Below are 15,628 nucleotides of genomic sequence, written 5' to 3' on the forward strand. Positions count from 1 at the left end.
TGGTAAAAATATGATGGCAAGTCTGTGAATATAAATTAATGGAATCAAAAGTATAAATATGCATATTCTTTAATTCAGCAGTTCTTCTACGAATCTATACTGCAAGATACTCAAGAAGTAAGAACAGGCATATATGAACAAGAATGTCTCATACAACATTATTTGTTAATAAAAAGAGAGAACAAGAACCCTAATGTCTATCAAAAAGAGAGTAGTTAAAAGAATTGTGTTACAAGTGAACTATGAAAATCTATGTAACCATTAAACAATGAAATCAGTATAGATGGACATGGAAGATTATTATGTGAAAGCATCAAGTTGCAACAAAGCCTGCAGAGTAGGATTCCATTTTAAAAAATTTATTTATTTATTGTAGTGCTGGGGATCAAACCCAGGGCCTTTTGCATGCTAAGCATGTGCTCTACCACTGAGCTCTACCCCTAGCCCAAATATATGTGTGTGCATATATTTTCAGTGTATAGAGAAAAATGTCAGACACATAATAGACATTGATTATAGTTAATCCTGGATGGCAAGAGCAAGATGGACACATTTATGTTTCACTTCCTATAGTTAAGAATTGATTAACTTTTTGTCATTGGGCATGGGCCACGATCGTCATTTTTTTAAATTAAGCATTGCTGTCTCTCTGAGCATTTCATTTTCAACTTGAAGTGATTTTGAATCTGCATCGTTTTGTAGGTAAAGAACATTTGATGAGGTGAAGAACTTTTGCTTATAGGTTCAGAGGTTACAAGCACTTGGGATACAAGTTCAGTTGTGGGTGAATCGGAGAACCAGAATGACTGTGGCTTAAACCAAGTAGATGTTTATTTCTCTTTCATTGTACAGAAGTAGTTTACTTCCTTTGCAGAGTCATCAGGAGCCAGGTTTCTATCTCATTTTTCTGACATTCTCGCTATACAGCTTCCAGACGTGGCCAAGAGGGCTATTTCACCTCTAGCCATCACATCCATGGAAGACACACTCTTCCTGTTAAGGCTTTAACCTGGCAGTTGGACACATTTCCTTTCACATCTCAATGCCCAGAAATTAATTCATGTGACTATAGCTACAAAAGAACCAGCAAATACCCAATTTAAATTTCTATTACTATATAACAGGATTTCTCCACCTTAGCACTGTTGACATTGAGGATGTTAATTCTTTGTTGCAGGGAGCTATGTGGGCATAGTGGGAGGTTTAGCACACCCCTGGCCTCTATTCAACAGATGCAGAAGCATCACTCAATTGTGACAACCAAAATTGTCTCCACATATGGCCAGATGTCCCCTGGGAGGCAAAGTCAACCTTCAATGAGAGCCAAGGGAGAATAGGTGTTGGGGACAGATAGATAAGCATTTGCATTATTTCTCCCAAAATAGGACTTAGTGCTGATATAACATTTTACCTTTAAAATCAACAACCCCTCTATCAGGAGATCTGATATTCTAAGGTTGTGTGAAAGTTGATTTTTGTTGATTGTAGAAAGATGCCCCCCAAAAATCAATCCTTTCTTATTTTTCTATTGAATCTAAATTTGTTTTTGTACCAAATAAATACTGTTTTTATTTGAATACACAAATACGTTAAATTTTCTTCCCTAGTGCATAGGAATGATATTAAGGATATTTTGCTGTGCTATATTTATAATGAATGTCTTTAGTCTAAACGGTAATATTTCTGAAAGACGAACATTGAAGAATTCATCATGTGGCTGTATCCTAAATCAAGAATTTCATTTTCAATTGATGACATATCTCTTTTAAGGGCAATTAAGTGTGCATAATTTACCCCTGCTGTATTATGAATACCTTAAGGGTACAGTATTTTTCTGTAATGAGAAATGATTGCTTAATCTGCTTTTCGTTTCTAATGAAAGAGTGAGCTTCATTGACAATCATATAAATAAGGTGCAAGTGATTTTAAAGAAACCATGGAACGCCTTTTCTTTGTTCTCCTTTTCTATCAAATTTTGAGAGCCAATCTTCAGATGGATACACTGGGATCTTCTTAAAAGCTGCTTAGTAAAAAGGAAAAATTAAATATAAAACAGAATTGTCTTGGGCTCTTTCCAAGGTTGTTTAGTGCCTTGTGTGTCAGAACAACCTCATTACAGGGCAATTTCACCACATGGAGCATCCACACCAGCACAGAGGAGAACATCATTATAATGGGGCTCTGGTGTTCTTATTTTGGAAAATGTACATGGCTACAGAAAATGTATCAGAAAAGTAGTTTCCAGCTGTAAAAGCAACAGAATACACCTAATGTCATGTGTTAGAACTATTCATACTGGGAGAAGGACACAATTATTTTCAGCTGCTAAAGTGAACAGAGACTATGTGGAGGGACTAATGGCAGAGCTGAATCTAGTAGAGTAGGTAGGGTAGCAAAAAGAGAGTGGAGAAGGGCAACATGAAAGGCCTGGAGTTCAGTGGATACAAACACCAGGAATTACATGGCAAATTTAAGTAGGCTAGTTTGTCTTAAGTTGTGGATTTTTGTGGATTTGTGCAAGAGGACCTCTAGCTTGTTACTTAATGCAGAGAACTGTCCGCCAGAATTTGTGCTTCCAAAAGCACAGCTGGAGCCAGAAAGCAGCTTCAGAGCCATCCTTCCTTGCATCCTGGGACCATGATACATCCTCCATGATGGACTCTGAGTGGCATTTTACTTTCAGACTCTAGGTGGTAAATGGGTGGCACACTCAAATTGGGTGAGTTGAAGAGGTTTTGAGAAAGAGAGACTGTAAAATTGTGGAGAAGGGCATGGAAATCACAAGGGATAGACAAAATAGGATCTTGAGGCCAGAACATACCTGATATGTGAGAATGGTGTGATTTCTAGAACCCAAAAATAGGAGTCATGTTGAGTGACCCACAAGAAAAAAGCTGTAGCCATCAGAAGGACACACCCAGCCTGTGTCAAAGCACAGGAAGGAAACACCCTGACGACACTCAAACCTCTCTCCAGTCTTCTGCCATGGTGGTCCATTAGCTAAATAAGAGTCCAAAGGGCGAGGGAGCCTTTGATTTATTTAGCCAGAGAGATGAGTGTCCCAGGCACAGAGCTAGGTGGAAAAGGCTAAGGAACAGAACTAGGGTAGATAACCCACACTCACTTCCAGGCAAAGAAGTAACAACTGCTCTTGCCTCCCCTATCAGACAGCTGGATTTGGAGGACTTTTGAGACCCTAGGGATTATCAGAACCACAAGGATGTTGGAGCTGGGTTCTCTGTGCAACCTGATGAGGAAAACAGACCATCATTCAGGATACCCACTGTGGACACTGCCTGATTAAGAAGTAAATTTCTCTCTGATCAAAACACTAAATTTCATGGATATAGCACTTAGCATTTGAGGACCTATCCCTATATAGCAGATAGCATTAATAGGAATTAGATTATAGAAAGTTTTGAAGGCCAAGCAAAGAAGTTGTGTTCATTTCTTCAGATGGTCAAACGCAGTGAAGGTTTTTATGCTGAGAGCCAATATTTGGGGAGAAAGAAATCCTTGGAAAGATGAGTGTAGCAATCATGTGGTGGGTAGAATGGAACATACTGACCAGTCACTTGATACAGCTGACCCAACCCGGCGTTATTAGCAGGACCTGTGAATCAGTCTAAGACACAGTATAAACTGGTAGAATAGAAGCATTTTATAAATACATTCCAAAGTCAGGTGCCAGCCCATCATGTGGAACTTGGGGGAGAAGGTAGTTTAAAGCCAGTCTAATAATCACCCCAGTATGAAAGGGCTTGGCTAATCTGCTGTGAGATGTGGAAGAGAAAATTTGGAGAGAGTTGATAAGTCTTATCGGTAGCCCCCACACACTCAGCAGGGAAGGTTGGGAGGGGGTCTGCCCAACATCTCGTGCCTAGGGAAGGGACTTCAGTGAGACCACTGAAGAGTAGGCTGTGTGTTCCCTGGAGCCTAGAACATACAATAGACTATAGTATTTTCCTGAATGAGCAAGAGAATTTTGGGTCTAATGATGGCAAAGCTAAGAGAGGCTTCTTGGGGAGGATGGGGGAAATGCTTGTTGGCTCTTAAGAGTCTCAGGATAAAGGCTGTGTGACCAGTTGAAGGCACCAAGCTCCAGGAAGAGCTTATATAGGGTTGTCCCTCAAATTTCTTGAGGACAAGAAACTTCTAGCCAGAGGAGATGTGTACTTCCCCTGAACACAAGACTGCAACAGCCATTTGGAGGAGGCACTACAAAGCCTATGAAAACAATTTGCAAGAAAAGGAAATTTTTACACCTGAAAATTCTCTTGAGTTCCTGGGGCATCTTATATCTGGACTCCTCAGGTTTGACCTTCCTTCCCTTTCTTCTTCCCAACAGCCATCAGAAAAGAGCAGAGAAGCCCCCACTCCCTCCCTCTGCTGGAGGTCTGCCTGTGCCCAGCAAACTGGGGGATGGGGAGGTACCTACTGAAAGTATATTTGAATTTTTATCTTTTTAAGCTGGATTAGACATGCCAAAAGTCTATGCAAGGCCATTGTTACGGGTCTGAGTGGACATGTACTGAGGACCTTCTATTCTAGGAGTCGCCAAACAGGTTGTAGACCTGTCCAGACTTTATCCTGATGCAGAGAAAGATCTAACCCCAGAATATATGTGGTGGAACGTGGAAAACAACAAATAAAGTTGTTTATTAAAATGTTTCATTCCAACATAACAGTGACGTGGATCTCTAGAATTGAGGCCACAAACTAAAAGATAAAAATATGAACAAATCCCCAATATAGTTTACATCCCTTGAAATATATTTATAAATGTAATAAAGGTACTTCACTGAAGAACATTTCCTTTCCTACATATGTCAAAAACAATTTAAATATAAAAAGTACAAAACTTGAAAGTAATAATCACCTAATAGTCCACAATCTAGAAATAAGAATAGGTTTTGGTATATTTCCTTCCTCTCTTACTTTCCTCTATGGATGTATTCACAAACACTTATGTGGTTTTCTTTCCCAAATTTTATTATATGTATTTTAAATCCTGCTTTTTAAACATAATATAGTATATTCTTTTTAAAGTTATAAAACATTTTTAATTATAATTTAAATGGTGACATTTTGAGTAGAGTTATCAACTAGTTTTGTAAAATATCCTAAATCCAAATATAGGTTTACATATGAATCAATGTCATGAACCAGAAAATAGAATTTAACCCATAGGTTTTGATGTTCCATGAAGTTAAAACATGTAGGGGCTGGGGTTGTGGCTCAGCAGAAGAATGCTTGCCTAGCACGTGTGAGATGCTGGGTTGGATCCTCAGCACCACATAAAAATAATATGAATTTTTTGTTTACCTTTACTTTATTTATCACATGAAAAGAGCCACTTGTTGAGGCTGTGGTCACTCTTTCCTTCAAACTCTTTTTTCTTGGTTCTGCTGAGCTCATGTTTTCCTAAGTTTCTTCCCACTGCCCTAAGCTGATGTTGTGGAGAGTTTTTCTCTGATGCTCCCTCTGAGTGATCTTGGTTTTCACTACCATTAATAGGCCAATTCTGCAATTCAAATATCAATCCAAACCTCTCCTCTAAGCTCCAGACTTATGTCTCAACATCTCCAGTTGGACGTCTCATAGGCATCTCACATGAAATCAGTCTTCCCTCCAAAATATGTTCCTCCTCTAGTCTCTCTGCATCTCAGTAAAGGGACCTCAATTCTTTGAGTTGCTTAAGGAAAATGCCAGGAGGCCTTGCTGGTACTTTTCTCTCCCTTGTTTATGGCTCTCAGCAAATTCTGTCTTCCTTCCTCCAAAATATTTCTCAGATTCAACTCCTGTCCATCTTCTCATCCATTACCCTTCTCTAGACCTTTCAGTCTCCATACAAACCTCTGCACCTGCCTCCTACCCATTTTTTCCCTGTGTTCCCTTGAATCTGTTGTTCAAACAGCAGCCAGAGTGATCCTTTTCAAATCAGAATGACCTACAAAATGGAAACCAACACTGATTTTCGCCATCTTTTGGTCAACACAAACTGAAACACATCAAACCCTTGAGATGACTATGAGGCTGAGGTCTAGACCCATCTAATGGGGGCAATGGCCAGTGTCTCATTGGGGGTTCTTCTTCCTGCCCAGGAGGATATAAGCCACCCTGAAATTCAAATAATTAGTGAATAACAAAACACAAATGACCAGAAATATATTTACAAAAGCAAAGCCCCTGATAGATATAGTACACATGAGTGCTGGAACTAGACAAAGAAAAGATGGCTCCACTGGTTTTTTTAAGGGGGTACATCAAAGGCAGGGATAAGGTTTCAAGGACGGAGTCTTGCTTTGTGATGTCTTGGAGTCAGCAGGTTGATTGACATCTTGGCAGATCACACCCATCTCAGGTGCTATGGAGGATCATAGGCAGAGCTTGAGGGGGAAGTTCACCTGCATCAGGAGGTCAATCCCTGTGGGGGTGCCATGGGAGGTTCCCAATGCCAGACTTATCCCCTCATTAGGCTACGATGAGCAACAGAGTCCACACACAGCCCAGGGACGGCTCGTGACACCTATCCAGTTTTTTCAGCCTCCAGTTCTTGTGCTCTCCCTGTGACCTGCCCTTATTTACCCACAGTGGTTTGCTCTCAGCTCCCTAAACCTGGCTGCTTCTCTGTCCTTGAAATTGGCTCCCTAGCTTCCTAACGTGACCTTCTTTTTCCCCATCACACACACACAGGTTCAGATGCAGTTCCATGAGGACAAGAAGTCTTCTATGTCCCTGATATGTAGAAAAGTACCTGGCACATGGTGGTCACACAGCCAGTCTTTGTTGGCATGCCCTACTGACTAGCCCATTCCACCTGTTAAGTCTCAGTCTAGAATATTTCTTGGCTTGACCTCTGTAGGCTCTATCACTCAGTGGGCTTGTGTTCTTCTGTTCTCAGTCAGGTCACCCTGTTCTCTCTGTCACTGACTATGGATTGTCATTACGAGTATCTTTGTTTAATACCTCTTTCCCCCTCTAGACTAGAAACTCCCATGTTCTTTGTCCGGTTCATGCATTACCCAAAACCTAGCACAATGTCTAGCTCTCAGCTCTTGCTTAAATAGATGTACAGCATCTAAACTAAATGGAGTGTTAAAAGGAGCTCTCCTCTCTGCCAGGGCAACATTGGAGAAAATGCTGAGGTCAGTCCTGAATAGAGGAATGTAATTGACAGAATAATCATGCCTCAAAGATGTCACTGTCCTAATTCCTGGAACCTGTGTATGTCATCTTATATGGCAAAAAAAGACTATATGCAAATGTGATTTAAAGACTTTGAGGGTAGGAAAATGATCCTGGATTATCCAGCAGGTCCTTATAAAAGGGAGACAGGAGGAACAGAGTCAGAAAAGGAGATGTGAAGAGGGAGAAGTCAGAGACAAAGAGAGATCTGAAACTCCAGCTAGGTGGTATAAGGGGCCACAAGTCAAGGAATATGGATGGATTCCAAAAGCTGGACAAGGCAAGGAAATGGATTCTCCCCTAGAACCTGCAGAAGGGACACAGGCTTGCTGTCACCTTCTTTAGGATTTCTGACCTCCAGGCTTGTAAGAAAGTAAGTTTATGTTGTCTTAAGTGCCTGAGTTTGCCACCATTTGTTACAGTAGCAATAGAAAACTGATACCAAGTGACTAGAGAAATGATTTGGAGAACCCAGAGTCAAAAGGTGGTCTGAATTTCTCTCAGAAAGCAGCAAGCTTGACTGCCACAAATTGTCTCAACTTCACATTTATAATCAGTTCTGTGCAATCTGTCCCTTTTTCTTTTTTTCTTTTTCTTTTTTTTTTTGTCTCCCACCCAATTGGGACAAATAAGAAGCCTATGCCTCTGCCACTCGACCAATGCTGGCTTCATGAAATAAAGTTTGGTTCATAAGTAATTGCTAGGAAGTTTTAAATTAAAGAGACAGACTCTCATTACCTTTAATACCAGCTTCTCCTAGCTCCCGCCTCCAGCCACCTAATGCAGTGGCGAGGTTTACAGAAGACACTAGCAAGAGAGAGAGAACACGCCAGGGAGTGGGCTTTTATTGGGGAACAAAAAGTTCAAGGGAAATTCCCATCCAAAAAAGGTTAAGGGGGGCAGCATCCCAAGGTCAGGGGCGACGATTGGGTCTTCAGGGCAGTGGCTAGGCATGCCTCTGCACGGACAAGCCCTCAGACCTGGGACAGGGTGGGGAAGGCTCTAACTACAGCTCTGTCTAAGCGCCTCTCACCCAGCCAGGGAGGTAACTCAAATCACATGCGAGGATAGCCTCCCACATGTGCCTGTTCACAGGAGAGAGAACCTGCAGCTGGACTTGAGCTGCAAAAATGAGGGGGAGTGGGCAGGCAGCTCTCTGTCCAAACATGGATCTCCCTCTTCCTGCTAAGAAGTTATGGAGCCACTTTTTTAATGGCCTGGTATAAGGAACCCTGTCAATGAACATCTCCAACTTAAAATTAGACTCTCTAGATCTGTGGCTTAAGGAAAATGGGTCTTCTGGGACAAAAAGAGAAAGCATCAGACCCCATCGTGGGGAAAATGTGCATTAACAAAAGTTTTGTATGCTGTCATTAAAGGGCTCATGGACTTTTCAAATCTGCTTGCTCAAGGATAAAGTATGTGTTAGTTGTGGTGTCATTTTTTACATTGTGAATAGAGGTCAGGAGGGAGCAGAGATGTGTAATATTAAAAGGTGAACTTCCAAGGTCAAGCTCCACAGGGTTTGGACCTAATTCTGTGGTCAGGGTGCTGAAGACCCATTCAAAAACCTTTGAGCAAGGTAGCGACAAGATCAGATTTGTACTTCTGAAGCAAATCACTCTGACAACATATATTTTGGCTATAATCCCATAATTAGTTCGGATCACCTTAGGGAAAAAACTGCTGTCAACATGAACTGTTTCAGTACTTCCTTTTAAGCCAGTGATATCAGATGGCATATTAAGTGATCTAATTTCTTAGACAATGTGCTATAGAAGGCAGTTTTCTGTAACGAAAAAGATCATTAAAACTTGACTCTTCTCAGGATCATTGCTTCCCTAATAATGGGTTGTGTAGGCATTTAGTCTTACTATGATGATCATTGTTATTATCACATTGTTCAAGTGCTTCCCAGCGTCTATCTGATCCATCTCCAAAAGAGAATGCTCAGGTAGGTCAAGCAAAGGGGTAGAATGTTTAACTGGGAGCCTTCTAGAAGACCAGAGTATCCTTAATTGTGTACTTGCTTCTGATAATAATGTTCTAAGTGCCTTACAGGGATTATTTCATTGAATTCTTATAACCCTGACATCGACTCACAAAGTAATGGTAGTATTATTATCTCCACTTTATAGATGAGACCAAAACAGAAAGATTAAGTTGCCTGAGGTTAAACATCTAAGAAAGAGTTTGCTAAGGATTAAAACTTAGGGAGTTTGACTCCAGAGCCAAAGCTATTTAATACCACACTCCACTGCCTCTGGTATTTGAGCTTTTTCTTCATCTTAGAAGAAGAATAAGAGGGGAAATAGAAATAAGTAGAGGGAAGAGAGACTCAAAGTCCCCAAATGAGTTTAGATATATGGACAAAAATATCAACCTATCGCCTATGCTCCAGAAATTATTTTTTCTAGCATAGTGTGATAAACTGAATTACTGTTCTCAATAGTACTATTAAATATCTATTATGGTCACAAGAAAAAGATAGTGCTTTTAAAAATATAACACATTACACAAACGCCAGCTGACATTCATTATCCTCTTAGTATCACCATCATGCCTGAAAGGGTTTGAGTTAGTAAAGAAGAACTATAAAAGTAAATGTTTGTCATTTGTCTTTGTCATTATATGGTTCTGTCTTTCTCCAAGTAGTACATGCTTTAGATTTTCCTAGTATCCAGGCAACATAGTACCTCCACTTAGGTCTTGTGAGGTCCTGAATTAAAAATAGACTGTTTTGCAATGTTCCAAATTCTACACCCATGTTAAACCTCTATTATGGAGGAGTTAAAGGTCCACCTTGGGGTTACAAGGGGAATGGTCAGGTCTCCATATTTTTAGGGCCTATGCAAAGTCATGCTCAGAGTGTGTGCACTGCTATGGACTGCAACTGCTGGTCTGTTGGTGGTGTCTTAGAAGAAGAATGGGAGCCCTGGGGCTCAGAATTTGTAGAGAAAGAACAGCTGGTTCTAGAAGAGCAACCACTAGCACTTCACACTGAGTCTTCTTTGTCACCATCAGAACTTAGTGAACTCTAATAGAGACATTCAGGTAGCGTTTCTAAGTGTGTTCTTCATAGTTTTAAAGCACATCTTGATCAATATTAGACCAAGCCAAATGTCGACTGGGGAATAGTCAGGTGATGGGACCTTTTCTTCTGGTGTCTTAAGAAAACGTGCCACAGTGACTATATTGAGATTTCCATGAAGCAGACAAGATGCTGTTTACACCCTTCCCATGCATCCATGTTAAAGCATTTAATTTTTACACAGAGATAGGGAAGAGGAAACTGAGGAGTCATCCCTCGTGGGAAAGAATATTGCCTTCTGTTAATAACGTCCCATGTTAAGAAGAGTGGCATTAGAGATTGTGTCTATTCTGATTTACCAGGAGGTTTATGAGATTTTCTTTGACTTATCCATGATTGTGTATTATTAGAAAACATAAAATAGTTTATCCCTGTTTCATCAAAAGGAATGGCTCTCTCACAACCTCGTCCTGTGCTGAGATCAAACATTCAGCTTTAAAGAGAATTTCCAACTTTGATTCTTGGATAATTTTGAAAAAAAAAAAACATATGTGGGAGCAGCCTGGGTGTTGGCAGCCAGACTTTGCCACACATCTGAAGAGTGACTTGACCAAATCATCTAGCTTGCTGAGCCCAAAGTCCCCATCTGTAAAACAGTAATAATTGTACCATGCTTCAGGATCCTTGAAAGAAGCTTCTGATATTAGAATCAGTAAGGGTACTTGTTTAAAACTTAACTCTGGAGCCAGTCCACACATACACACACATACCCCGGTTATAAGTCCCAGCCCTACCTGTTCACCAGCTGTGTGACCTTATAGAGGTTGCTAAACCTTCCTGAGTCAGTAAAATGGAAACAATAATATAGGGTGAAGACTGTACTTTAGTACAACTCCTATGATAATCAGTATGGAGATTCCTCAAAAGACTAGGAATGAAGTTACCATGTAGCCCAGATGTACCACTCCTTAGTATTTACCCTCAAGAATTAAAAAAGTCATCACACTGTAATGCTGCATACCCCTTTAGAAAGCAGCATAATTCACAATAGCCAAACTATGGAACCAGCCTAAGTATCTGTCAATGGATGACTATATAAAGAAAAAGTGTTATATACACACAATGGAGTCTTTTTCAGCCATAAAGAAAAATGAAATTATATCATTTGCAGGAAAATGGATGAAGCTTGAGAACTTTGTGTTAAGCGAAATAAGCCAAAGTCAGAGGTCAAGGGTCATTTTTTAATCATATTTGGAAGCTAGAGATGAAAAAGGAAAAAAAAAGAAAGATGTGGAGCAATCCCATGAAAATCAAAGAAAGGGAGATCAATTGAGTAAGAGAAGAGGGGAAAAGTGGGAGGGATGAGAGGAGAGAAAGGGGAAATACTGGGGAATGCTGATGGCCAAATTATATTGTTACATTGTGTCCATGCATGAATATGTTACAGTAAATCCCACCATTATATACAACTTTAATGCATCAATTAAAAATGTGGAAAAATATTACAAATAATAATGATGCAGGGTGAATATCACTGACACAATTTTTGAGAAAAGGGTATATCTCAGATTTCAGATTATTTTTGATTTTGGAATATTTGCATAGTGAGATATCTTGGGGACAGTTACCAAGTCTAAATGTGAATCATCTTATACAATATTTTAATGATTTTGTATATAAAACAAAGTTGATGTATCACCACTGACAGAGCTGGTAGAGTCTTTTCCCTTGAGGACTCTGAATAAACTGTGTTGTTTACCTTCGTTTTGATTGTGACTCATCACATCAAGTCAGGTATAGAAATTCCACTTGTGGCATCAGGTCAGTACTCAAAAAGTTTCAGATTTTAGAGCATTTCAAATTTCAAGTTTTGAAATTACAGATGTGAGTCAACCTGCATCACAGGATAAGAATTAATATAACCAGAAAACACTTAGAACAATGCCTGCCATTTAATAAGCACTATATAAGCGTGTGCCATGATGATGACAAATTATAATTGTTGCTATCCATATATCAAGTATCTGGAACAAATCAGTTTGATCAAAAATGGTGAACTTTTATTGTTCTATTTCACTCGAGTACTTGAATTTTAAGGAATATGGGTGGAAAGTAAAATGATTATGAGGCTGTTGCTTTGGGTTTAACTAAATTGATATCATGGAGTCCTTTACAAAATCTTTTTCCCTCAGGAACTCAAAACTTATACCGTAAAGAGAAAGATTTTTTAAGTGTTTCTTAGAGCAAGAGCAGATTATTGTGCCTCGCTACAGACCTTTAGAATCAGAAATTCTAAGGATAATGACCCATCATCTAGATGCATTAGCCAGCATCCCCTGTGATTCTCTTATTCCCTGAAGTCTGAGAATCCCAAATATAGCCCACTCACAACCTTGACTGCTTTCTATTGTCAGGGAGGGACAACAAAGAATTGGGGACTGTTTGACAGGTTGTTCCAGCCCAAGAAATGCTGAACGACTATTATCATAGTGATCCCATGAATTAAGCAGAAATCCAGGTAATTCTGGGAAGCATAGTAGGGGAAGGGGTGCAGAGAAGGCAAAGCACTTAAAAAGCATGTAAGTCTGTTGATAGGCTGAAACAGAATGTTTTGGGGTGCCAGATCCTCTGGAAAGTGCTAATGTCACATCTTGTGCCATACCACTCTGAGTGATAGATGGGAAAATAGATGCCATCTGAATTTTCATGCGAGGTTAAAACAAGGAAAATCCATTTCTGCCTTCAGATTTCAGAACAACTGGTACAAAAGGTCACTGATGCCAATTGGTGGCATTGCAGAGCTCAGAAAGGAAATATTAAAATAGCAAACTTTTTTTAAGCACTAGATGCACTATGAGCCTAAGTCTCAGTCTTTTTGCATCTTTTTACCCTGGGATCTTAAGTAAAAGTCAATGTGAAAAAAAGAAAAATATCAAGAACTTTTTCTACAGAGTCAAAGCTGTAGGTAGTTGTCCTCAGACTAAGGGTAAAATAATGTTTGCAATGGAATAAGCAAAGTGATTAAATGACTTTATGGCAAATGGTTGTTACTCATTGGATGTGGAGGTGACTTACAATACTAACCACGGCCATTTCAGGTGAAGTCAACAAGTATTCACCAGAGACTTAGACTGTGCTAGATATAGTCTACTTGGGGTTCAAGCTGGGTTGACTGAATTCCTTGGAAAAGGAAGTCAATCTTAGAAGTGGAGTGCAGAGGTTGTAATATACTAGTTTGGTTCTATATGTTAGTGTGTGTGGTGGCAAAAGAGCATCCAAGTAGGCAAAGATCAGAAAGTCTTATGCATGAACACAGTAGTTGATGCTATTCAGAATGAATTTATTAAAGCCAACTAAACAGTCTGAGGATCAAACTGTTGGGGACACTGCAATTATAACAAGCAGAATATAAGAATATGACAAGTCAGTGAGGAAATGATCACAGAGAGACCACCAGACAAGCTAGAAGCCATCCCAGGACTGTTTTATCAGAGACATTGAGGAAAGATTTTTTTCAAGAAGAGAGAGAAGTTCTTTGTGTTAAAGCATGAAAAATAAAAAGTATGTAGGGGTGTGGGTACATTCTTGAATTAGTTAACAGTAAATATGAATTTCAAAAAAAGTATTTTTCTTATAAGATGGATGATCTTTACTATATTCCTTTAACTAACGGTTTCTCAACCTTGGCTCTTCTGACATTGGGCTAGATAATTCTTTGAGGGGGTTTGTCCTGTGTATTGTGGGATGTTTCACAGTATCCCTGCATCTAATCACTGGATGCCAGCAGCACCCCGTTGCCTTAGGTTATGATAACCAAAATGTGTCTTCAGAGGTTCTCTGGTTAAGAACCACTCATGTAAGATTTATTTCCTACTACTGTGTACATAGTAATAACATTAGGCATAATAAGACATAAAAAATAGGACATGCTTTGACCATGAAGAAAAATTTCTGATTTTCCTAAAATTGAGTTGTTCTGTCATTTTATTGTCAATTAATACCCTCTCTCTCCCTATATATCATATATATATGCAAATATGCATATAAACACATGTGCATATATATGTGTTTATATGCATATGTGCATACACATATGGTGGTTATTCTTCAAGATTACATTATATTAACTTAATTGTAAATAATGTTAGAAAATTAATAAATTGGTAATATTGGTGTCCCAGTGTTATATGTTTTATCACAGATCAATGTAGGAAATTTTGATTATGGATCTTTGGTAAGACTAGTAAGCAATTTGCAAATTAAATTTCAAGTGTACACCAGACTTCAGTTATTTTTCACTCCCTCATTTCTTACGAAGATAAAATACTCTCATCGATCCATAGGTATGTTATAAAAGTTCTGATTTTTTTAAAAAATCTCTGAGCCAGGTACAGAGGTGCACGCCTGTAACCCCAGCAGCTCAGAAAGCTAAGGTAGAAGGATTGTGTGTTCAAAGCCAGCTTCAGCAACTTAGCAAGGCACTAAGCAACTCAATGAGACCCTGTCTCTAAATAAAATACAAAAAAAGGGCTGGGATGTGACTCAGTGGTTAAGTACCCCTGGGTTCAATCCCTGGTACCAAAGAAAAAAATTCTGGTTTTAAAATTTATCTTTGGGTAGAAATTATAATGTTATGTATTCAAAGTGTCCCACCAAGTTTTCTAGTTCTTAATAAAAGAAAGATAGATTGGGGGGCTGTAATTTGATCCTAGAAATATTTGTGAGAAACACTATCACAAAAAATAATTTTATGACAAAAAAGATCCTTGGTATTCAGAATAGATTCTTTATTAAAAAAAAAAAAAGGAACAAAGGAACTTGTCATTTTCCCAACCCCCGGCTGCCTTTTTGTTTCAGAACAAGAAGGAAAATGTAACCTCTTTCTTGCTTTGCTGCTTGTGACATTGAACAAGCCCTGACTCTCAAGGCTAACGTCAAGACTCTTGTTTCTTTGCAGACTGCATCATCTGCTATTAAAGGTGCTATTCAGCTAGGAATAGGATACACAGTGGGGAATCTCACTTCCAAACCAGAACGAGATGTTCTTATGCAAGACTTTTATGTGGTGGAAAGTGTGTTCCTACCCAGGTAAGAACATTTTTATTCGTGATGATTTCCATGGTGAGCAACCTTCATTATGACATCCTGTGTTGATGTGCTTTTCTACCATAAGCATGTTTACATGTACTGATGTATATGTTGGACCTTTACCTCTGCATAGTGTTACTTCTTATTATATCAGATGATTCACATTTTTATATAGAGATGGTAAGTATTTTTATCTGTAGGCCAGTTATAATTACTGGTAATGAATGCCTGGAAGACCATATGGAGAAAGATGTAGAGATTCAGTGGGAAAGGGTGCAGTAATCACAGAGTAGTATCTGCCATGGGATTAGAAAAAGAGTT

The 15,628-nt window shown here is 39.2% G+C and overlaps 1 protein-coding gene across 3 annotated transcripts in view; it reads left to right on the plus strand.

The window, feature by feature from the left end:
- The window catches only part of PIP5K1B (phosphatidylinositol-4-phosphate 5-kinase type 1 beta), a 305,629-nt gene that overhangs the window by 150,222 nt on the left and 139,779 nt on the right, over positions 1-15,628 (plus strand). For all 3 annotated transcript variants that reach the window (XM_081273842.1, XM_081273841.1, XM_081273843.1), the window contains one exon: positions 15,177-15,307. In XM_081273842.1, coding sequence (XP_081129968.1) covers positions 15,177-15,307 — 131 coding nt within the window. The remainder of the gene's footprint in view (positions 1-15,176; positions 15,308-15,628) is intronic.

This window comes from Spermophilus citellus, assembly GCF_964194105.1.
Source record: "Spermophilus citellus genome assembly, chromosome: 2".
In the NCBI taxonomy this organism is placed as follows: domain Eukaryota; kingdom Metazoa; phylum Chordata; class Mammalia; order Rodentia; family Sciuridae; genus Spermophilus; species Spermophilus citellus.